This window comes from Haliotis cracherodii, unplaced genomic scaffold, assembly GCF_022045235.1.
Source record: "Haliotis cracherodii isolate W230 unplaced genomic scaffold, xgHalCrac1.p SCAF_22, whole genome shotgun sequence".
NCBI classification, from domain to species: domain Eukaryota; kingdom Metazoa; phylum Mollusca; class Gastropoda; order Lepetellida; family Haliotidae; genus Haliotis; species Haliotis cracherodii.
The window spans coordinates 11552114-11578596 of NW_027266278.1; the positions used below are offsets into that span (position 1 = coordinate 11552114).

A 26483-nucleotide genomic window follows, 5' to 3' on the forward strand; every position below is an offset into this window, starting at 1 on the left:
CACCCTGATGCTATGAGTGGTATTGTGGGTGTGGCACCCTGATGCGATGAGTGGTATTGTGGGTGTGGCACCCTGATGCTATGAGTGGTATTGTGGGTGTGGCACCCTGATGCAATGAGTGGTATTGTGGGTGTGGCACCCTGATGCTATGAGTGGTATTGTGGGTGTGGCAGGCACCCTGATGCAATGAGTGGTATTGTGGGTGTGGCACCCTGATGCTATGAGTGGTATTGTGGGTGTGGCACCCTGATGCTATGAGTGGTATTGTGGGTGTGGCACCTTGATGCATGGTCTGTTGCTCATGCAGTCAGCCACCGGTTTGCCGTGTTCAGACTTGATCATTTACATTCCAACACGATATAGCTTGTAGTTTGTTGGAAGAATATGTTTTCATGAGAATTAATGTTGTTTGATAGGTTAAACTTTTTATAAATTTTGTTTTCTTGTCATTTTCAGGCTTCTTTGTCACAAGACAATCTCAGCGACTTGAAGTATCTGGGGAACTTAGGATGCTACTTCAAAGATGAAAGGAGGAAAATCGGTGAGTAACAATGGGGATACAGACAGTAACATACTGGCTATGTTGCAGTGTTAGTGAGTGAGTTGGGTTTAACTTCGCTTTCAACAGTATTCCAGTTATATCACGGCATGTCAGCTTGGTGTGGGAGGAAAGCCCGAAGTGATGCAGGTCTCAGACGTTTACCACTTTGGTGAAACCCACGAGCACGGGTATGGTGCTGACACACCAGGATTCGAACCCATGATCATAGGTTTCTGGCGTGTCCAAAGGACAAAACCCTGCACTGGCAATTGTGGCGCCTTAGACGACTGGGCCACTCGTGTCCCAGGCCATGATGAAGTTGTGACACAATGTATTGATGATAATATTATAGGATATATTGAACATGATGCAGTATGACATATTGATGAAGATATTATGTGGTGTATTGACCACGATGCTGTGACGTATGAAACATTGACCTTGATTCAGTCATGTGACATGTTGTCCTTGATGCAGTCATGTGACATGTTTTCCTTGATTCAGTCATGTGACATGTTGTCCTTGATGCAGTCATGTGACATGTTGTCCTTGATACGGTCATGTGACATGTTGTCCTTGATACAGACATGTGACATGTTGTCCTTGATGCAGTCATGTGACATGTTGTTGTCCTTGATGCAGTCATGTGACATGTTGTCCTTGATATGGTCATGTGACATGTTGTCCTTGATATGGTCATGTGACATGTTGTCCTTGATACGGTCATGTAACATGTTGTCCTTGATACAGACATGTGACATGTTGTCCTTGATACAGTCATGTGACATGTTGTCCTTGATATGGTCATGTGACATGTTGTCCTTGATGCAGTCATGTGACATGTTGTCCTTGATGCAGTCATGTGACATGTTGTTGTCCTTGATGCAGTCATGTGACATGTTTTCTTTGATTCAGTCATGTGACATGTTGTCCTTGATGCAGTCATGTGACATGTTTTCCTTGATACGGTCATGTGACATGTTGTCCTTGATACAGACATGTGTAATGTTGTCCTTGATGCAGTCATGTGACATGTTGTTGTCCTTGATGCAGTCATGTGACATGTTGTCCTTGATATGGTCATGTGACATGTTGTCCTTGATACGGTCATGTGACATGTTGTCCTTGATACGGTCATGTAACATGTTGTCCTTTTATACAGACATGTGACATGTTGTCCTTGATACAGTCATGTGACATGTTGTCCTTGATATGGTCATGTGACATGTTGTCCTTGATGCAGTCATGTGACATGTTGTCCTTGATGCAGTCATGTGACATGTTGTTGTCCTTGATGCAGTCATGTGACATGTTGTCCTTGATATGGTCATGTGACATGTTGTCCTTGATGCAGTCATGTGACATGTTGTCCTTGATACAGTCATGTGACATGTTGTCCTTGATACAGACATGTGACATGTTGTCCTTGATACAGTCATGTGACATGTTGTCCTTGATACAGACATGTGACATGTTGTCCTTGATACAGTCATGTGACATGTTGTCCTTGATATGGTCATGTGACATGTCCTTGATGCAGTCATGTGACATGTTGTCCTTGATACAGTCATGTGACATGTTGTCCTTGATACGGTCATGTGACATGTTGTCCTTGATATGATCATGTGACATGTGGTCCTTGATACGGTCATGTGACATGTTGTCCTTGATACGGTCATGTGACATGTTGTCCTTGATACGGTCATGTGACATGTTGTCCTTGATACAGACATGTGACATGTTGTCCTTGATATGGTCATGTGACATGTTGTCCTTGATGCAGTCATGTGATATCCTGGATAATCCAGTGTATTATACCCCTATGTTATGATCAACACCCTCGACCCATTCGCTTCCATGCCTTTGTTTAAGAGGTGAGGTAAGGTGAGGTGAAATGGGCTTTAACATCGTGTTCAAGATTATTAATGCGTACTTCAGTTCGGATTTGCTGACTGGTATTTCTGGTGTTACGTACTCGTGGTGATCAGCTGATAAAAATTTTTGAGAAGGGGAGGAAAAACATTGTGCCAGTGTAAAACTTGAATTTATTAAAAATGTAAGTAAATTTTGGGAGCCATGCGTTACCACTCGCTATAACCGAGGTAGCGCTACCCTTAAGGGCGCAATAGCGAGGGAACATTAAATATGTCATGAAGGTTACACTTCTTGAGTCTATTCTTATTATTTATTCATGAACATCCAGCTCTTCAGATGTGACGTGGGGGCACGGGTGGCCACGATTTGCTGTGCAGAGTTGCTTCCCTTGGGCACGCCAGAAACCTATGAAAGTGGGTTCGAATCCCAATTCGCCCCGATTATGTTTCTAGGTTTGTCAGCACCATACCCGTGCACGTGGGCTTCACTAAAGTGGTAAACGTCTGAGACCTGCATCACTTCGGGCTTTCCTCCCACATTAAGCTGACACGACGTGATATAACTGGAATACTGTTAAAAGCGGCGTTAAACCCAACTCACTCACTCACTCAGATATGACGTGGGCGTGACCAAGATGCAAATGTAGAATTTGCAAAAAAATATTCCCGGATCCCTGATTATATGGGATTTGCAAGTCTCTGTGTGTCTGCTTGTATTAGTCCAGACTAATGCCAGTTTTATAGTGCTTGGCCTGTGAGATACCATGCCACAGCTGTAACTTTAATACCCCACTCAGACACAGCATGCTGGCAAGTCCTTGTTTTAGCCCCTTTAAAGGCCGAGAACAAGGAAGGGTAACAATAAGTAACATCTTTTTACATCTTTTTGTATGACACAGCCAGGGATTGAACCACCAACATTCCGCTCTCCAGCATCACAGAGGCGATCCCTATGTTTTGGGAGTAACACCTCTATCTTCGTCTCTCTTGTCCCTGGCTTGGCATAGAGACACAGAACATCGGATACATCAAGCATTCAACTGAATATATATTCATCACTAACCATTTCATGTTGTGATCATTTCAGATTTCGTGATTGTGTACGAGGACTCCCTGGACAAGAAACTTGGGGTGAAACCTGCCGAGGAGAAACATGTACAATGGCGAGAGAAGTTCATGCGCAATATACGGAAAGCTGGACTTGAAACGGAAGAGGTTAGTTGTTCTCGTGGAGGCTGATGTCGTGTGTTTGGTGCTTGCTGGGCCAATGTTGACCTCTTTTCTACGTTGTGGCTTAAGTGTGTTAGCAACCTCACTGGTGTAGTTCGGTGCTCACATCATACAACCACTGATCTGTCTTGACGATTGGGAATCCATCTTTCTCCATCGGCATTCTGGTCTTGCATTACAATGGTTGAAGAACACTCTCATGTTATCTCTCTCTCTCTCCACATACTGACCTTGACAAAATCCCAATAAGGGACACCTGCATTGTCTATCTCCACACATACTGAACTTGACAAAACCCCAATAAGGGACTCCCGCATTGTCTATCTCCATACATACTGAACTTAACAAAATCCCAATAAGGGACACCTGCATTGTCTATCTCCACACATACTGAACTTAACAAAACCCCAATAAGGGACACCTGCATTGTCTCTCTCCATACATACTGAACTTAACAAAACCCCAATAAGGGACACCTGCATTGTCTCTCTCCATACATACTGAACTTGACGAAACCCCAATAAGGGAAACCTGCATTGTCTATCTCCATACATACTGAACTTAACAAAACCCCAATAAGGGACTCCTGCATTGTCTATCTCCACACATACTGAACTTGACGAAACCCCAATAAGGGACTCCCGCATCTCCACACATACTGAACTTAACAAAACCCCAATAAGGGACTCCCGCATTGTCTTTCTCGATACATACTGAACTTAACAAAAACCGAATAAGGGACTCCCGCATTGTCTATCTCCATACATACTGAACTTGACGAAACACCAATAAGGGACTCCCGCATTGTCTATCTCCACACATACTGAACTTAACAAAACCCCAATAAGGGACTCCCGCATTGTCTATCTCCGTACATACTGAACTTGACAAAACTCCGATAAGGGACACCAGCATTGTCTCTCTCCGTACATACTGAACTTAACAAAACCCCAATAAGGGACACCTGCATTGTCTATCTCCATACATACTGAACTTAACAAAACTCTGATAAGGGACACCTGCATTGTCTCTCTCCATACATACTGAACTTAACAAAACCCCAATAAGGGACACCTGCATTGTCTATCTCCATACATACTGAACTTAACAAAACCCCAATAAGGGACTCCCGCATTTTCTTTCTCCATACATACTGAACTTGACAAAAACCCAATAAGGGACACCTGCATTGTCCATCTCCATACATATTAAACTTAACAAAAACCCAATAAGGAACACCTGCATTGTCTCTCTCCGTACATACTGAACTTGACAAAACCCCAATAAGGGACTCCCGCATTGTCTTTCTCCATACATACTGAACTTAACAAAACCCCAATAAGGGACACCAGCATTGTCTATCTCCGTACATACTGAACTTAACACTAGGTTGCATGTTGACACATGAGCAGTGGTATTTAACTGGAGACACTGACTTTGAGGCTTGGGGAAGAAACCTGAGGAGACATAGAAGGGCTGAACAGGGATGACCTTCTGTACTGTAGTGTGGGCGGTGGTTGCCCACAGCCATTAGGAATAGCCCGGCTGAATGTCACCGCAGTTTGACATTTGTGGACATGAGCACAGAATGAGTTGATTACAAAAATGTCATGGCTCTATTAAGTCGTCGTTGCCTTGAGAACATTGCCGAGCTGCGCTGAAGAGGCAATATGTGGAAATGCTGACATGCAGTCTACATTTGATTAGCGTTATTATTCAATTACACAAATGGAAAGTGTTTTAACACGTGTCAGTTGTGAGTACTGCGGAAACCCACACACTGGCCCAGTATAAGTAATTGTAATAAGTCCAGTAATTGGCCCCCTTGTTATGCAATTAAGATATTTATTAATCAGAAAATGTTGCCGATGATTTATAGCTTTCCAGCAGCCATGTTGCCAACATTGAAATCTCAAAAAAAGGGTTACTGACTCGTAAAAAAACTATTGCATCCAAAATGCATAAAAATATTTCACACTACAAGTCTCATTTGAGGCAAAGGCTTCAATACAGCTAATTAAATTACCCATGCAAAGTAGCATGCATGCCAACTTTATTTGTCCGTGTCTATTTTCTTTACTCAATCAATAAGTTGTTTCAAACAAGAATAGTCTCATCTCAATCGGCATTAGGCTTCACAAAGTTCATATTTCATTTGTTGTTGGGACAGTCGTCACCTTGGAACCCCCTTTGTAACACATGGGACACCTCCAAATCAGTACTGACACCCCCAGGTTTCATAATAGTATAACCCAGGTAAATCCCGTACATGGCAGCCATCTTGAATATCCAGACCTGTGAAGAGCAACCCATGCTTGCAGTTAAAGGCGACGACTGGGGTTCGGGTAGTCAGGCCTGCTGATTTGGTTGATGCATGTCATCTTATCAAAAGTGTGTGGATTGATGCTCATGATGTCAATCACAGGATTGTCTGGTCCAGACTCAATTATTTTCAGAGTGCCGTCATATAGATGGAATATTGATGAATGCTGCATTGATCAATCAATCAATCAATCAATCAATCAATCTTCAATATCCCATGTTGGACTAGTCCACACACACGCACATGCACACGCACATGCACATGCACATGCACATGCACATGCACACACATGCACACCACACAGACACAGATCCCGGCCCACATGCACGCACCCTATTTTATTTTACCTCTCACCACTGCCCAAGATATGAAAATATAATATGGTCAGCGCTTCAGGTTCATCAGACAAAAAACTAAGTAAGGAATAATTCCATGTTCTAATGGTTCCAGTCTTCACACAATCCAAGTACAGTACAGCGTGGCAGCAACAGGACTGTCTTCTCTCTTGTTTTTTACATTTTTAGCTCTGCACTAATTTAAAAAGTGTCTGTGTAACTGATGACAATCCACTTTGACAGCTATAAAGAGATACTGTGGAGGTTAAACGATGAACTAATTGCACAGTGTTGGTTAATCTGGTTTACATTGCATGCCGTTATGCAGAAAGAGATCTTGACCATGACTTGAATGCAGGATCCGTGAAGATCCGGGGTAGAATAGGTCTTCAGCAACCCATGCTTGCCATAAAAGGTGACTATGCTTGTCGTAAGAGGCCACTAAGGGGATCGGGTGGTCAGGCTGTCTGACTTGGTTGATGCATGTCATTGTATCCCAATTGCGTGGATCCATGGTCATAATGTCAATCACTGGATTGTCTGGCCCAGACTTGATTATTTACAGACCGCCATCATATAGCGGGAATATTGCTGAGTATCGCGCAGTTACGTGTATTGTGTTCTGCTTTATCCAAAATGGCGGACGTTTCCGAGCGAAACGTATATAATGAACAACTTACATAACAAACTGATTTCTCCGGTCTCTTTTTCTACTGTAAATGTGTAAATCCGAATTATGTGTAGGTCTTTGTCTATACTACCTAGACTTATTTTCCTAAGATAATGTTGAAAAATGTAGGTTTTCTAATCTCGGAACCAATCAGCATAAAGCATAAATTATGATTCTCAGCGAGAATTACTGAAAATATCACCAACATCTGTGCCCCTGTGTTTGATATGAAGTAATAGTGCCTTGGCCATATGAACCGAGAGGGCTTGACTTGTGTGAGGGCAATTGGGTAGCCTTGTGGTTGGTTAAATAGAGATTATTATGAGTTTACGTATCATAAGAAATATTAATTGCATTGCTTTAATCGTTGGCAAGGATAATAGATATTTTCATTCCCAATATTTGATGTTTGCGATTCGGAAACACTCGAGAGTGATAATATCTTCATGACATGTCATTCTTACAATAATCAATGTTTACGATGTAGTTTAGGTCAATGAAGTAACTTTAGAAACCGCGTATGAATACCGAGTTTGAGTGAATAGTCCATATGTCATATAGTGCCAAATGATTGGCAGCCATGTTTATCTACAGAATCACCCACACAACAAAAACCTCTTTCTATACTCATTGGAGCATTAGTCAATAGTTTATTGAGCAGGCAGACATTGCATCCATTTGTGGAGATTAAAAGTGGTGACCTCATTTGCATATTTATTGGATCGTGATAGCAAGTTTATGGGATGGTTTATTGGTTTATTTGTTTATTGCATCGGTATCACTGTCCATCATATGCATGTGCTTGTCATGCTGGAGGCCGGGTTTGATTCTCCACATGATCACATTGTGTGAAGCCCACGAGTGTTCGCCCCCACGTTGGCTGTATTTCAGCATATCGGGACTTAGCAGCGTTAGAAACTAACAGTTTTTGTCCCCTAGTCCTTATAATGATAACATATAGCAAAACCCTTAAAAATGGCAATTTTCTACAGTCCTTATGATACCTTAACCATTGGGCAGTTTGGCAAGGAGTATAGGACTAGTGCCAATTTCTAACTCTGCTTAGAACAAGTTGTAAAGTCATAGCACACACAAGCCTGTTGATGATGGACAGTACAACAACCAAATTATCACAGATTTTTATCATCCCCGGCCACCAAGTGAAGGGGGATACAGGAATGGTTGCTGTCTGTCCATCCTCTGTCCTTGTGTATGACGGTCACGTTTCGTTTCCAGAGCCGAACTAAAAAAACAAGAGATTTCTTAACTGAACTTGGCACATAGATAGCTCTAGTGGTGAACTAAAGCTGTTTGATATTTTGGGAGGTTTTTTTAAATATTTGAGTTTCCATGGCAACGACTATGACTGACTGAAAATGATGGTAGTGCTCTTTTCCGGACTTGTCATATTGGTGGGGATATGAGTATTTCAGGCTTGTTCAAGTATCTGAGCATTAAAAGTTAAAACTATTATAGATAGTACAATACAAAATCTGGGCTGTAGATCGCCAGGAGGCAAAGGTGTATAACCATGCGAGGCACCATGGGGGCTTACAGTGCCTATAATACCTGCATGGTACCCCAGCTGGATTAATACCATTCCACTTGTTACTGGCAATATGAGAAAGTTCAGTCAATACTTAAAACAAACTATTATTTTTCTATTTGGACTAGTAGGCATATAAGCACTTTAAATTTCAAATACAACATTTGTTCGAGGACCACTTTCTGAATGGCATTGTGTGTTCATAGCTTTCTGCCAAGGGTGCCGTGCCAATTTACACATGTCAGAGGGGTACACAAAGTATGTGATCTGGACTACCAGTTGTCAGACTTTCATTTTATGGAAGCCTCAGTGGCTGAGTGGGTTAGACCGCTGACTTTGTGTGCTGGCGATTAGGTGCCTCACTCTGGCAATGTGGGCTCGAATCCCGGATGGGACTCAAACGAAAAAAGTACTTGAATCTTTACTTTACAAAGAAAGTGTTATCCTAATATAACATTTGTTACATTGAAATTGAAAATTACTTTCTAAATGGCATTGTGTGTTCACACTTTGAATCATACTCACCTCATAGATTGGGCCTTTCCTTCCTCATTAAGCTGACACACCTTGATACACAGGAAACGCATACTATTCAAAGCAGCTTCCTACTTAATTGTGGACCCGTGAAGATTCCGGAATAGAGTAGGTCTTCAGCAACCCATGCTTGCCGTAAAAGGTGACTATGCTTGTCATAAAAGGAGACTAACAGGATCGGGTGGTCAGGCTCGCTGACTTGGTTGATGCATGTTATAGTTCCCAATTGCGTGGATTGATGCTCATGATGTCAATCACTGGATTGTCTGGTCCAGACTCGATTATTTACAAACAGCCGTCATATAGCTGGAATATTGCTGAGTGCGGCGTTAAACAACAAACCAACCAACCAACCAGCTTAATTGTGTTTTATGGTATTTTTGATACAGACCGAATTTCTTATTGATACCATTCTCCTTCATCATTGCAATCCATGACCCAAGGACACAAGTTTGACATATTATTCTTCTGTTTTAGGAGAGCCTAGAGAGTGACAAGAAAATTATCAACTTTGTGAAAATCCATGCTCCATTCGAAGTCTGCTGCTGCTACGCGGAGGACCTCAGCATGAGGGCGCCACTGCAGGTATGTTTTGGAAGAGATACTGCTTGTATGAGAACTATTTGTAAACTTATAAAATATATTTTGATATTTTTCCTTTCACTTGCAATTTTTGCATCTTTTTTTTTTAATTAAAATTTAATGCTTGAATATATTTCTATAAAGATAGTTTTGTCGTGTGTTTCAATTTTTTCACGTGAGAACTAATTTATCTTCTTACTCTGCACAACTATATTGACTCTGCTAGTGTTGATGTTTAAACAGGAAGATTTGTTCACTCTTGTATCGGGGCGGTCGGGTAGCCTAGTGGTTAAAGCGTTCGCTCGTCACGCCGAATCCCCGGGTTCGATTCCCGACATGGGTACAATGTGTGAAGCCCATTTCTGGTGTCCCCCGCCGTGATATTGCTGGAATATTGCTAAAAGCGGCGTAAAACTATACTCACTCACTCACTCACTCTTGTATCAAGACAAATCCAGTTTGATACTTTTTGCATTAATCTTTAAGGGCGGTGGCGTAGGTGAGTGGTTAAGCGTTCGCTCGTCACGCCAAAGGCCCGGGTTGATTTCCCACATGGGCACTATGTGTGAAACCCATTGCTGTGTCCCCCGCTGTGGTATTGCTGGAATATTGCCAAAATCGGCGTAAAACTTTACTCACTCACTCATTGATCTTTAAGGGTTATGCCAGTGGCATGGTGATGTGAACCACCGCAAATTGCTAATCAGAAGTTCAAATCCTAGCTTCGTCACTGGTTTGTCAGCTCAACTCCTGCAGTGTACGATTTAACGGCTTTCTAACGATGCTTTCTCATGTGGCATAATGCAATTTTATTTATTATCACAGTATATTTCTATGAAATATTATGTATATAATTTTGATATATATCTTAAAATATCACTACTAAACTTTCCTCCACTTTTCAGTTATTTTCATTGCTTCAATTAATTATTGCTTATTTCTTTCTTTAGACAGTTCAACCATTTGTGTTTGGGGTTGAGTATTATTCAAGTCTTGATGGAAAGTCTGGAGTCAGTGTGTCCCCATATCATTGCATGCTGCGTATCATTAGTCGTCCAACAAATAGTATATTTTGTTTTGCCTGTTCAACGTTGAAACCTGAAATAGTTGTGTTACTAATTGAATCAATATTTGGCAGGATATTGTGATGTTAACGAACACATGTGATCAGCTTATAGTCACAATCTTTACTTAGTTATTTGTGATTGTTTGTCAGTAGCCATGTGCTATTATCCTTCCACTTGTCCCACCTTGTAGACGTCCTGCAGCACTTTGTTGTGTGTAAATTGATGTTGGTAAATATATTCTACAGGGCATAAGTTATAGATCACAAATTTTTTGCAACCTTGAAAACCGACTCGGAACTGAAAGCTTAGATATAGAATTTGACAAATTAATAAGCAAAGCTTGAATGATATTTTTGAGACGTGTTGTCTTTTCAACAACAAAAGTTATAAGAAATTGAAATATAAAATTTATCATTTCACACATATTTCATTTTTAATATCTCCATGTTGCATGGCTTGTCAATTGTTTTCGGAGTCTTTGGAAAGGTTTTTGAATCCATCAGAAATGTTTTATGATATTTAGTATCATGGCAAGGATGAGTCTTGCCGTTCTTGGAAAGGGATCTGGTTCCTGTGCCCTATTTCATTAAAATCTGATCTTTTACTGTGATACGATACCTCTGTGTGTGAAGGTCTGACAACCCCTCCATAGGTCATGTCAGGTGACCTCTGAGCAAAGTTCGACTGCCCTGTCTAAATAAATGAATCAGATGTCATATATCAACTTCAATATCATGGCCTTGCTTTTATCATTTACATTTGGAAATGGCCAATTGAGTTCATTTTCAATATACAGAAATTGGGTATAGTTGTCTGAATTCTTTGCTCATTCGTACTGAAAAGCCTTGATGGTCAATGGCTGATAAGAAAGTTTTTTGACCTTCTCTGGAGCTTGGTCATCAGACATTCTGACAGAGAGTTATTGTATCGGATAAGGGTCTGATTTTACCGAAATTGACATGTGCACAAAGTACATCAACCACACGAACCACCTGAAGCTTGAGCATGTCTGTAATGTCACATCTTCTTTTATTTTACAAGGCACTGTCTTCAGGAGTAAGTAAATCCAGAGACTATACGTGTGTATATATACTAGTATATATCCCCCAGCTTTGCAGGTGATGTCAATGTAATCAGCTCTACCTGGACTGCCTTCTGCATGCTCTGAATGTTAGAAGACATTGTAGAATAACAGTGGTGATGTGAACTATAGTCGAGTTAGGGCCCTACTTTACAAAGTGATCTTAGCGCTACAACGTTTGTCTCTCCCGCTTATGCCAGTCGTAGGACCAAGATCGCTTTGTGGAATGTGTTTCAGTAGATCTCATGGTGATGTGAAGACCTGAGACCTGTTTCAGATAGTGATCTTAGCACTAAGACAATCGTCTCTCCTACTTACGCCAGTTGTAGATCACTCTGTAGAATGTGGTTTTAATAGTTCCAGTGGTGATGTCAGAGGTCACACTTGGGCCCTGTTTCGCAAAGTTATCTTAGCGCAAAGACCATCTCTCCTACTTTAACATAGCTTAGACTTAAAGGTCTGGAATCACTCTCTGGAATGGGGCTTCAGTAGTATCAATGGTGATGAGAAGCTTCCACATTCTGACAGTACTGCCAGTAGATTTTGCAGAACTTATATATATATATATCAGTATTACCCAAGCTTTTTGCATGGAACCAGATTAGTTTGCAAGGAGCTGGTGTGGTGGACATGAACAAAGTTAGACGAGTTCTGTGATTATATGAGAGTATTGCTGACAGCAGCTTTCATTCATTCACTGTGATCATTTCCATAAATTCCCGAATCAACATATTAGCTGCTAGAGTTCAGACCATGTGGGAATTTCTAGAATAGGACCTCACAACTGATGCTTGTTAGAGGCGTCTTGATGGATCGGTGACCTGTGAAGTTTGCTGGTAGAGAATAGGTCTTCAGCAACCCATGCTTGCCGTAAAATGCGACTATGCTTGTTATAAGAGGCAACTATTGGGATCGGGTGGTCAGACTCGCTGACTCGATTGATGAATGTCATTGTATCCTAATTGCGTTGATCGATGCCCATGATGTCAATCACTGGATTGTCTGGTCCAGACTCGATTATGTACAGACCGCCGTCAAATAGCTGGAATATTGCTGAGTGAGGCGTTAAACAACAAAGAAGCTCCTGAGAAGCTAGAAAATAACCTCAATGTAAACACTTTAATCAAGTTAGCTGAGATTTGCTACTGCATGCATGCTTTGCATGACATTCTGCCATGTCAGCAGAGTAGAGTACAGCAGAGTATTGATCAGAGGAGAAGCAGCCAGTCCTTTGACATCCCGGTAGTGCTTACCAAGCACTTTAACCCAACAACAACAGTCTGCCACAAAGCAGTGAGTCACAGCTGGCTTGCTGCATATATCCAGGGTTGTCGTTATAAGGAATGAAATATAATGATCAAATTGAACAGTAGCAATAGCCTTAACATATAATATACATACATTCAGACCCGTGAAGATCCGGGGTAGAATAGGTCTTCACTAACCCATGCTTGCCGTAAAAGGCGACTGTGCTTGTCGTAATAGGCGACTAACGGGATCGGATGGTCAGGCTGTCTGACTTGGTTGATGCATGTCATTGTATCCCAATTGCGTGGATCGATGTTCATGATGTAAATCACTGGATTGTCTGGTCCAGACTCATTTATTTACAGACCGCCGTCAAAAAGCTGGAATATTGCTCAGTGAGGCGTAAAACAACAAACCAAACCAAAACATACATATGCTCTAAAAAGAAATGCATACATGCTTTCAAAAGTACATGAAAATGTAGTCTACATGTTCTTTTCCACTGATAAAGTTTTTTTAAGGAAGAGAATATATGGATGTCAACTTCTTTATAATGAGGAACACAACGTTTCAGAGTATATGTTTTCTTGCTATTAATGACCTTGACATTGCATGATTCGTTTTCATGGGAAACTCAAAAGCAGTTTCCACGTCATGGACTTTGTCGTCTTAGTGGGCAAGTTTATGACACATTCAGTTAAGGAAAAAGTTAACGAGTTAAAGTGTCTAGAGTCTTCTTGGGACTCATTAATAATGCTAGAAATAATGGTATGGGTGACATGTTGTATGGGTTACTAAGTTTGGGTCAATTTGACCTTTATCGGCTGCTGGGCCCATTCGTCTAAGGCGCCGGGATTTGCTGTGCAGAGTTGTGTCCCTTGGGCACGCCAGAAACCTATGATTGTGGGTTTGAATTCCGAATTATGTTTCTAGGTTTGTCAGCACCATACCTGTGCTCATGGGTTTCACCAAAGTGGTAACCGTCTGAGACCTACATCACTTCGGGCTTTTCTCCCACATTTAGCTGACACACCGCGAATACTGTTAAAAGTGGCGTAAAACCCAACCCACTCACTCACTCTTGAAAGTCGTCACATCGAAAGACCCGGGTTCGATTCCCGACATGGGTACATTGTGTGAAGCCCATTTCTGGTGTCACCCGCCGTGATATTGCTGGAATATTGCTAAAAGCGGCGTAAAACCATACTCACTCACTCACTCCTTCTTGAAAGGACTGGCTGGTCTGTGTCTATAGGCCATGGGGTGTGGTGGGGTAGACAAGTTGTTAAAGCATTTACTTGTCATGATGATGACCAGGGTTCGATTCCCACTCACTCACGGTCAGCAGCAGAAGGAAAGTTGTACTTGAAGTCAACAGATTTGATGGAGCCATCTCATGTGGGGAGCCATCTCATGTGGGGAGCCATCTCATGTGGGGAGCCATCTCATACATGCGAAGTGCAGATCTTGTTGATATCCTGGGGATCTTAACGTTGTGCATTATCGTTATGAGATTTTACAACAAGATCAAACACACAAATGTCCCACGTAGTGCTCGCAAAGCCTTATAAGATTCACAGAATTAATCTACTGAAAACCACTTATGTCTCTAGTGTGGCGACCTACTTTCTGCCGGGACATACAAAGATATTGTGTTTGGTGGTACATGAAGCTTTGATGCCATGTAGTCGAAATGATATTGGTTATAGCTTCAGCATCTTTGCCAACTTTTACCCTACAAATAACTCCTCCATTTGACACATCTTAAGACCCACAACCGAACCCCCAACCCCAACCCCAACCCCCAACCCCCAACCCCTGTTTGAATCTGCCTTTGACCTCTACTTAATACTCCCCTCTTTTACTCCTATTTGACTCCTCCCCCAACCCCTACTCTTGGGGGGCGGTCGGGTAGCCTAGTGGTTAAAGCGTTTGCTCGTCATGCCGAAACCCTGGGTTCGATTCCCGACATGGGTACAATGTGTGAAGCCCATTTCTGGTGTCCCCCGCCGTGATATTGCTGGAATATTGCTAAAAGCGGCGTAAAACCATACTCACTCACTCACCCTACTCTTGGCTCCTTCCTTTAACCCTTGACCTACTTTTGATTTCGCCCTTTGACCCCTACTTTCAACTCCTCCCTTTGACCCCTATGTTTGACCTTGACCTCCACTGTTGAAAAAATTTCTGTGTGATGATATATTCCTTCGACATAATCTTTCCTTACTTGAACCAATACTGAACAAGACTTGAGACATTTGGCATGGGGGCAGTGGATTTGCCTGTGCATGCTCTCATTCGCTGACAGATTAACTTGAAAACTGGTTACAGGCTGACATAGTCAAAGGCAAGACCAACTCTATTCTATACCTTGTTTTCAGTCCAGGATTGCAAGCTATAGAATACTGGTCAGGGTTGACAGGAGGTGGATGTTTTTTCTATGTAAAACAAACAACTTAAGAGTTCAGGATGTGATTTTGAAAATAATGTATTATCATAATGTATATATTTTACCTTTTGCAGTATTACAACCGTGCTCATCTGTTTAATATTACAACAAAGGTTTGGCCTAATGAATTGTTATTTATTAAACAAAATATTGACTTGAATAATGTGTTCTACGTGTTCAGTGTTATGTTGCTCTTCATGTTTGCCTTTGTCTGACCAAGTTGACATGTTCCAATAATAATATGTTTAACTGTCTGCTTGTTAGACCAGACGTTGCTTTGAAGATCGGGGAAGGGGGCTCGGGTGGCACACTCGTCTTAAGGCGCCATGATTCGCTGTGCAGAGTTGCATCCCTTGGGCATGCCAGAAACCTATGATTGTGGATTCGAATCCCGATTCGCCCCGATTATGTTTCTAGGTTTGTCAGCACCATACCCGTGCTCGTTGGTTTCACCGAAGTGGTAAACGTCTGAGACCTGCATCACTTTGGGCTTTCCTCCCACATTAAGCTGACACGACGTGATGTAACTGGAATACTGTTAAAAGCGGCGTTAAACCCAACTCACTCACTACAGATCAGGGCACCGTTCCACAAAGCTAGGGGCAAGGACTGTTGTAAGCCAGTGTTAAAGTATGGGAGTTACGATCACTTTAGCGCTAAGATGGCTTTGTGGAACGGGGCCCAGGGTAGAAACAGGTAGAGAACATACCATATGTTGTACCCATGGGAGGGTTGTCACAATAAATCCAAATATCAATAATTGCTATTGGTAAGCACCTGTAAATCAGTTTCCGATCAATAGTATCGATTTCAGTACGGAATGTCAATAGTTTCAATTGTATTTACCATATCATGCGATTGAGTCAAATGCTGTTCAAATTTGTTTTTCTTTTGATCATGAGTATTAGTAATTTACACATGGTTTTCTTTTTCCTAAATTATTTGGAAAAAGAAAAAACAAATCAGTCATATCTCAAACTTTACTTTTTATTTGTTGTTGTGGTTATCACATTCAGAAGAAAACTTCAGTTCCAAGGTTTAATTCAACTCTAAAATCCATCCAAAATGATACACTGAAAACTCTCAATATTTATCGCAATAGTTGCTTGCAGTATCAATAGTTATCGCAATAGTTTCTTTCAGTATCAATAGTTATCGCAATAGTGATTTCCAAACCAATAGTGACCCCTAACACACAGCATGTGCAGATTGCTCTTAGCATAGGATAAAGAATTAATACTCGTGTGCATGGTGTTACTGTTTCTTCTTTATCTGTTACTGGGACGGTGGGATAGTGTGGAGTTTGAAGCCTTTGTTCATAATACTTGAAGGCCTGGGTTCAATTCCCCACACATGTACAATGTGCAAGGCCTTTTTCTGGTACCTCTGCTAAGGTACTGCTTGAATATTGCAAAAGGCAGCTTGAAAGCGTACCAGCTCATTCCCCACTCCTGACTCGTGAAGATCCGGGGTAGAATAGGTCTTCAGAAACCCATGCTTGCTGTAAAAGGCGACTATGCTTGTCGTAAGAGGCGACTATGCTTGTCGTAAGAGGCGACTAACCGGATCGGGTGGTCAGGCTCGCTGACTTGGTTGATGCATGTCATCGGTCCCAATTGCGTGGATCAATGCTCACGATGTCAATCACTGGAAGATCCGTGAAGATCCGGGGTAGAATAGGTCTCCAGCAACCCATGCTTGCCGTAAAGAGCGACTATGCTTGTTGTAAGAGGCGACTAATGGGATCGGGTGGTCAGACACGCTGATTTGGTTAATGCATGTCATCGATTTCAATTGGGTGCTCACGATGTCAATCACTGGATTATCATTAAACTACAAACAAACACAAAGGGATTCAGATAAATTCAATGTTATTTTATCTGATCTTAGGTTAGCTAAGGGGTAGATACAAGTGTTTCGGTGGGGACAGGCTCTGGTTATGGCAGCACACTATGATGGGTTGGATCATTGCTCATGGTTTGGTTAATGGTTTGACTTGATATCTACGTGGTAACTCAATATTGCTGACTTCAGCAGAATACATCTACATATAGCTGTTCACTTATTTCTGTCATCAGTATATATATATTTGATGCAATTGCTAAACATTTCCTCCCTGAACTCTATTGTTGAATTTGATATGTAAATTCAGACAGGAAGTAAGAAATTTAAATTCAGACAGGAAGTAAGAAATTCAGACAGGAAGTAAGAAATTCAGAAATCTGCCACAAAAAAATTGTTTTTGAAGATAACAATAGAAAGCTTTAATGATTTCAATGTGGGATAGTTTGTTTCGGAAGGACACACAATTTACAACAGCTGTCACTGTCCGTGTTTCAGGCCCACCCGAACCCCAGCGACAACTGGTCGGAGAAGGTTCTGCGTGCGATCCGCATCCCAAACATGATGAGCCAGGACGTCCCCAACAGACCACTCGACTACTACACCTGTCAGTTCAAGCGTTCCAAGCTCGACAAGTAGGCAGCTGACGACTTCTTCAAACAAACTAATTGACACGTGTACTGGATAGGAATTATTTAGTTTCAAGGTCACAGGGAACTTATCATGATGTCCAATGGTTCATGTGTCATGGACTTCATATCATTAACATTTATGATTAATAAATATTTCTGTATATTTCATATGACCATGTTACCACAATAGAAAGCTTTAATGATTTCAATGTGGGATAGTTTGTTTCGGAAGGACACAATTTACAACAGCTGAAACAGTAAGGTTCTGGCCATGACACCTTTAAGCATGACTTTATTCAATTGAAATATTTTGGATAATTTCCTGTGGGGCTTGGTTGACATTGATAGCTGCAAAATTGCAGATGCAGCATTCAACAATATTCCCCCTTAAACCTGCCTAGGCATCAGTCTCTTTGTGAATAGTCCTAGCTTGATGCTCATAATATCAGTCACTGGGTTGTCTGGTACAGAGTAGGGGTGAAACAATACAACAAGGATACGATACGATACGTATCATGATGCATAGGTCATGATATGATATGTATCGCGATACACATATTTATGTCAAACCACTGGAAACTTCTTGACAATAAATATTTCAGAGCAGGTTCAAAAGGAAAAGCTAGCTGTAGACACATGTTCGTAAGGGCTATTTTTAGTAGTGAACTTGAATCGGTAATTACAACACATTTTGCTATATCTGAATGGTAAAAATGTCAGGGGTCATTAAACGAGTAGTAAGTAATTTATTTCAGCAAGTGTAAGTCTTGTATTGTTATAGAGAAAAACGTATTGTGTATCGTATCGTCACGTGAAAACATGCACCGGTGCACTGATGTATCTGGTTCGCTAGTACAGAGTTGATTATTGACCGGCTGATGTGATATACCGTATTCGACGTAATAAGTGCCCCGCTCTAATAAGCGCCCACGGCGATATTTGCTAATATATTGGCTAGTGAACAATCCCAATCGGCCCCCCTTCCGATTGATCAATGTACGCAAGACTTATTTATTCGTGCATCATACGCACTCATGTGTTATATCACCCTTAATTATGGGCAATCAAATTCTTGAAAAATATATCTGTCGTATGTAAACATTTCAGGATGTTTGCATAAACCACAAAATTTACGATCTTTCAACTCAAAATAATATTCTAATAAGCGCCCCCTATTTCTAATTTTGAGAGCGCCCTGGGCGCTTATTACGTCAAATACGGTAGTTGGACTATTACTGTGCATGGTGTTAAAGCAATCAGAGAGGGAGAGGGAGGGAGGGGGCGACTCTGATGAACTATCATTATGAAACTCTATTAAGCTAAATGTTGTTACCTTGGGAAACAAGTTGATAGCTGTCATTTGTCATATTTACATTTTTTTTATTGATCCGTAAAACATTTTTAAAAATTGGACATTCCAAAATCTCTATTTGATCAATGTTAACCATTTCTACAAGATATTAGCCCAGACAGATGATGTTTATTGCCTGACTGGTCTTGCTACAAGAGGGAAGTATGGCCAATAATACCCAGGCATACATTACACGTCTATTGCACGTCGATTTCAGACATGATTGGCAATGTTATTGACAACAGATGTCACCAAGAATGGCACAAACAGCCATCAATACAACTTCAATACAAGTCATTTGGGGTGCCAAATTGCTCTATTCAGTTGTTGACATTGCGATAGGGAAGTGGAATGATAAAAATCTTTTTTTATGTGGGAGGCAATATTGAAAATATATCAAGAGTATAATTGGATTTCAAGGCAAGACAAAAGTTAATTGGTATCTGTAATGACAGATGGTGTAGACCCGAGAGAAATACGCGTGTTGAGCAAATATGCTGTTTTCCTGAAGCCAGACACGTTGATTGTTTCTGATCGTTTATCTTTATTCAGCATGTCTGTTATGAATCCTGCTTCTGTTTCATGAATTTATCATTGAATTTATGAAATTAATTAATAACTCATGTAACAAAATTAGATTTCATTTTCTCTGTAAGCATCAAGTCCATATCTCATTACAGCTTCAAAACAGGTAAATGCTTATTAATTAAATCATGGATAAGGGACCTGTTCAAAAGTCAGATAAAGAACTTCCATAAGTTTTGAGACATTACCTATTCCCTTCCCCACCCCACCCCCCACAAAAAAGATAGAAAAAAACAAAACAAAACAAAAACAAAATAGCAATGACAAAAAAAACACAAAAAAATCATTCTGAAAATTTTGATTTCCAGTGTTTAGGTAGGGGCCCATTTTGTCACACTCTCTTCGACTGAAGTATTTTAGCTAGGTGTTGAAAATCATTTGGAAGGTTTTTATAGGTCAAATCAGCCATTCTATATTACGCACTAGATGGACGAGATGGAAAGAACGGATATATTTAATGTTATCGCCTAAGCACTCACTCACGCACACAGACATGCTCGCACACAAACCTCCCTAGGGCACTCCAGAAACCTATGATTGCGGGCTCACCATTAAGCTGACACGCCACGATATAACTGGAATACTGTTAAAAGCTGCGTTAAACCCAACTCACTCTCTCACTCAATATTAATTCAGATTAATGAGTTGTCTCCCTTATCTCAGCATCTAACTGCACGTATTGCACATGTATGCTTGTAGGTAATACCTATGGGCAGTGGATAGTAACCTCTTTATCCTCTACACTTTTTCACCATCATGGTGGAGATACCACCCCATTGTCCAGTATTACACTGGCTATACCAGCATGGAGAAAACAGACAATGCGAATATCCATTAACTTCAAAATATGTGTTACCTGATCGAAATAATGGATATATATGTTGCAGATATTGAGGATATTATATGACAGAGGGAAGATGATATTTAAATGGGTTTTGTTAGACTAATGCTTTAAAACTGTATAATTTTGATAGAAACAAGCAACCATGTTTAATTTGAAAAGGATCCCCATTCAATCTCATTAAAATCAGATCTTAGTTCTCGCTATCGCTAAACAAAGATTTGAGGACATCCCATTAGGGGTCACGTCAGAAAGACCTTTCATCCCACCAATCAGAGCTTCGCTTACCAGATCATGAAAGTGACCGTCGGAATATGTTTTCTAATCATGCAACCACGATATATTTAACACGGGGTATTCCGAACGACAGTTACAGGTTTTATGATTATATCCATACAATCTTGGCCATCTATAAGCCATTCCAGAATGTTCTTCTTATCAGTTTTAAAATTTTTGATCGGGAATACATCAAAATATGTTTCGAAACGTAGTCGCCAGTTTGAAACTAGTGTCGTAAAGTTCGAGAAAGCTGCCTTCTGATTGGCCAATGTCGATTTCTTGTCAGTCATTTCACTGGTCGGTCAAAATTCGCGAAAAGTCGTTCTGACGTGACCCGTAATGGGATGTCCTCAGATGTTTGTTTAGCGGTAGCGAGAACTAAGATCTGATTTGAATGAGATTGGACCCCCATTAAGAACCTGAACCTGTGGAAAATCTAGACTTGTTTCATTCAGGGTGATAGCATTACGGTAAGGGTTGTGCAGAAGGGAAAATAATATGGTCCAGGGGCTGTGAGGCAGACTAGGTTTTTCGTCTTCCCTTCCTCCTATAAACTGTGACTCTTCTCCAAAACTTGGGGTCGACCCATGGAGATCGGGGGTAAAATAGGTCTTCAGCAACCCATGCTTGCCACAAAAGACAACAATGTTTGTCAAAAGAGGCAACTATTGGGATCGGGTGGTCAGGCTCGCTGACTTGATTGATGCATGTAATCGTATCCCGATTGGGTGGATCGATGCTCATGATGTCAATCACTTGATTTTCCGGTCCAGACTTGATTATTTACAGACCGCCGTCATATAGCTGGAAGCTTAGTTTGGCGTTAAACATCAAACAAACGAAACTTAGGGTCAACACCATATTTACTGTGTAAAGTTTCGAAAAATTCAAAATGGCCACCACGGCAACCGCTGTTTGTTTGAAATCCTTGGTGAGAAAGTCCTCTCCTTCAAAGGTACTGGACAGTTTTTTGTGTTAACAACTGACTTTCACTTTGTGCTAGTTGATTGGAGTCTTAACTTTAATCCATGAGGTCCGAACTGTATGAACATTGGAGTATTGTTAGGATGTAAATAAGGTCAGATTAGCGTATGATCACGTTTTCAACTATTAGCAGTGCTTGTTCAACTAAGTAAGTTCGGCCACACCCTCATGTGTCATCTTCGCTAGTCAACAGCATGTCAATGTCCGAAAGTTTATCAAATGAAATAATTTACAAACTCGTTAAATATGACATTACTTTTCACAAAGATTTATACATCTACATACCGGTAAGTAATTCTTGAAAATTGAGCATAAGGATTGTAATAGTATTACGGTATCACGATGCATGTGGAGTTGTTTGTTTACTGCTGTGCCATGATCGTGTCGGATCCATCCAATCGATGATATAATAATTCAGAATGTTTTTTGTTTATGGTTTATTAAATCAAAGATGCTAATTTTTCTAAATTAAGGAATTTGAGTGTTGTCATTTCATCAAAAAAACTAAAATTATAATTAAATAACAAAAAATATCGGACAGCATGCCCCTTGACGTGAAGTGTCGCAAAGGTTTCAAATCAAAATGAAAATGAATTTATAGTGGTTAAATCTCAGTGTAACCAAGCTCTACAGTGAACTCATGCTATGTTTATCTCCTAACTCACTGACTGACGGGGCGGTGGAGTAGCCAAGCGGTTAAAGCATTCGCTCATCATGCCAAAGGCCCGGGTTCGATTCCCCACATGGGTACTATGTGTGAAGCCCATTTCTGATGTCCCCCCACCGTGGTATTTCGGGGAATATTGCTCAAAGCGGCGTCAATTCCAACTCACTCACTCACTCACTGACTTGGTGCTCGCAGGTTCCTTGGTCATGAGAACCACGACACGTTCTTCTCGTCCACTCAGCGGAGCCAGATGGTGTGGGAGATCCTGTCCACCGCCACGTACGGCAAGAAGAAGAAGGCCGAGATCGGAGTGGAGAGAATGATTGAGGAAGACACATTTGTTGCAGCGTTTCCCCTACATGACGTGAGTGACTCTTAGAAAGGAATTTATGTATGTTACACTACACGCCAGCAAAATAAGCAGGAGTCTGTGCCCTCTCGGAAATGGACCAATGAGGAACGTGCAGTGGTCTAAGTGAGCCTTAGAAGTAAAACATAAACGTAGGGATGATAACTGCATGTAAATAAACATTTCCTCACCAAAATTTGGTTTATTAAATTGAAATTGGTGAGGGGAGATCCACCACATCCAGTGAAAAAATTACTTCTGTTTTTTTAAACCTAAGAATAAGATGTTATTTTTTCAATCATTTTCTGGAACAGATTATTTTGGTAAAAGAAGGTCCCAGCCATGCCTCCATGTCTAGATTTCCTTAAAAATGCACTATAAATATACTATGCCTATATTCTCCACATCTATACCCCCTATGTGTATATTCCCTAATGCTCCATGTCTGTTACCTTGTCGATATCCTTGGCAAAGCTGAAGTCATGTGTCCATATTCCCCACATCTATATCCCCTATGTCTGTTACCTTGTCGATATCCTTGGATAAGCTGATGTACTATGCCTATGTTTCCCACATCGATATTCCCTGTCTATATTCCCTAATGCCCTATGTCTGTTACCTTGTCTTTATCCTGGGCCAAGCTGAAGTCCTATGCCCATATTCCCCAATTCTATATTCCCTACTTCTATATCCCCTATGTCTATATTCCCCACATCTATATCTCCTATGTCTATATTCCCCACATCTATATCTCCTATGTCTATATTCCCCACATCTATATCTCCTATGTCTATAATCCCCACATCTATATCTCCTATGTCTATATTCCCCACATCTATATCTCCTACGTCTATATTCCCCACATCTATACCCCCTATTTCTATATTCCCCACATCTATATCTCCTATGAATTTATTCCCCACATCTATATCCCCTATGTCTATATTCCCCACATCTATATCTCCTATGTCTATATTCCCCACATCTATACCCCCTATGTCTATATTCCCCACATCTATATCTCCTATGTCCATATTCCCCACATCTATATCCCCTATGTCTATATTCCCCACATCTATATCTCCTATGTCTATATTCCCCACATCTATACCCCTATGTCTATATTCCCCACATCTATATCCCCTATGTCTATATTCCCCACATCTATACCCCCTATGTCTATATTCCCCACATCTATGTCTCCTATGTCTATATTCCCCACATCTATGTCTCCTATGTCTATATTCCCCACATCTATATCCCCTATGTCTATTTTCCCCACATCTATATCCCCTATGTCTATAATCCCCACATCTATATCCCCTATGTCTATATTCCCCACATCAATATCCCCTATGTCTATATTCCCCACATCTATATCCCCTATGTCTATATCCCCTATGTCTATATCCCCTATGTCTATATTCCCCACATCTATGTCTCCTATGTCTATATTCCCCACATCTATATCTCCTATGTCTACAATCCCCACATCTATGTCTCCTATGTCTATATTCCCCACATCTACATCCCCTATGTCTGTTACCTTGTCGATATCCTTGGCAAAGCTGAAGTACTATGCCTATATTCCCCACATCTATATCTCCTATGTCTATACTCCCCACATCTATGTCCCCTATGTCTATATTCCCCACATCTATGTCTCCTATGTCTATATTCCCCACATCTATATCTCCTATGTCTATATTCCCCACATCTATATCTCCTATGTCTATATTCCCAACATCTATGTCTCCTATGTCTATATTCCCCACATCTATGTCTCCTATGTCTATATTCCCCACATCTATATCTCCTATGTCTATATTGCCCACATCTATATCCCCTATGTCTATATTCCCCACATCTATATCCCCTATGTCTATATTCCCCACTTCTATATCCCCTATGTCTATATTCCCCACATCTACATCTCCTATGTCTATATTCCCCACATCTATATCTCCTATGTCTATATTCCCCACTTCTATATCCCCTATGTCTATATTCCCCACATCTATATCCCCTATGTCTATATTCCCCACTTCTATATCCCCTATGTCTATATTCCCCACATCTATATCCCCTATGTCTATATTCCCCACATCTATGTCTCCTATGTCTATATTCCCCACATCTATATCCCCTATGTCTATATTCCCCACATCTATGTCCCCTATGTCTATATCTCCTATGTCTATATTCCCAACATCTATGTCTCCTATGTCTATATTCCCCACATCTATGTCCAGGGTCCCTGGGAGAAACCGAAGCACTATGTTGCCCCCGAGGAGTTGAACCAGAGACAGGTGCTGTCCCGATACTGGGCGCGGTGGGGCGTGTGGTACAAGTACCAGCCGCTCGACCACATCAGAGAATACTTTGGGGAGAAGATCGGCATCTACTTCGCCTGGCTGGGTAAGTTATTTTAAGTATACAACTGGTACAAATTTGCAGCACCATGAAATTATAATTCTTGCATCATTATTGTAAAAGATGCCACGCTGGAGAATGAACACTGGTTTTAGTATTCTATATTTGATTTTGCTGTGTTCTTGTAAGGTGTTTCAGTGTTCCTGTGTCTGTGTTTCAGGTTTCTACACAGCGTGGCTACTCCCGGCTTCAATTGTTGGTGTGATAGTCTTTCTCTATGGCTGCTTGACTATGAACACCAACATCCCAGCGTAAGTCATGCATTGTGCGCCCGAGCTAATGTTCCCCTGCCCCAAGCTAATGTTCCCCTGCCCCGAGCTAATGTTCCTGTGCCCGAGCTAATGTTCCCCTGCCCAAGCTAATGTTCCCCAGCCCCAATCTAATGTTTCCCTACCCCATGCTAATGTTCCCATGCCCCGAGCTAATGTTCCCCTGCCCCATGCTAATGTTCCCATGCCCCGAGCTAATGTTCCCCTGCCCAATCTAATGTTTCCCTACCCCATGCTAATGTTCCCATGCCCCGAGCTAATGTTCCCATGCCCCGAGCTAATGTTCCCATGCCCCGAGCTAATGTTCCCATGCCAAGGCTAATGTTTCCCTGCCCCAGGCTAATGTTCCCCTACCCCATGCTAATGTATGCCTGCCCCATGCTAATGTTCCCCTGACCAAGCTAATGGTCCCCTGCCTGGGCTGATGTTCCTCTTACAGGTGCTAATGCTGTGTTTGTGTTCCAGTGTGGAGGTGTGTACGAGTGCGGAGAAGTACAAGATGTGTCCCCTGTGTGACGAGGACATCGGCTGTGAGTACTGGTACTTGTCTGACGTGTGCCTATTTGTGAAGATTGCCTACCTGTTTGATCACCCGGGGACCGTCTTCTACGCTGTCTTCGTCTCTTTCTGGGGTAAGATATTGCAGTTCTACCAGTGAATATGGATTATATATATAACTGACAACGCTCCAATAGGCCTAGGGGCGGTAGGGTAGCCTGGTGGTTAAATTGGTGCTATGTGTGAAGCCCATTTCTAGCGTACCCTACTGTG

General features: G+C 41.3%; 1 protein-coding gene across 1 annotated transcript in view; it reads left to right on the plus strand.

The window, feature by feature from the left end:
* Nucleotides 1-26483, plus strand: part of LOC139471416 (anoctamin-7-like) — a 144908-nt gene that overhangs the window by 97129 nt on the left and 21296 nt on the right. Inside the window, exons 3-11 of the mRNA XM_071253781.1 lie at nucleotides 457-541; nucleotides 3503-3630; nucleotides 9531-9638; nucleotides 11744-11758; nucleotides 17821-17957; nucleotides 22857-23025; nucleotides 25263-25428; nucleotides 25604-25694; nucleotides 26178-26344. Coding sequence (XP_071109882.1) covers nucleotides 457-541; nucleotides 3503-3630; nucleotides 9531-9638; nucleotides 11744-11758; nucleotides 17821-17957; nucleotides 22857-23025; nucleotides 25263-25428; nucleotides 25604-25694; nucleotides 26178-26344 — 1066 coding nt within the window. The remainder of the gene's footprint in view (nucleotides 1-456; nucleotides 542-3502; nucleotides 3631-9530; nucleotides 9639-11743; nucleotides 11759-17820; nucleotides 17958-22856; nucleotides 23026-25262; nucleotides 25429-25603; nucleotides 25695-26177; nucleotides 26345-26483) is intronic.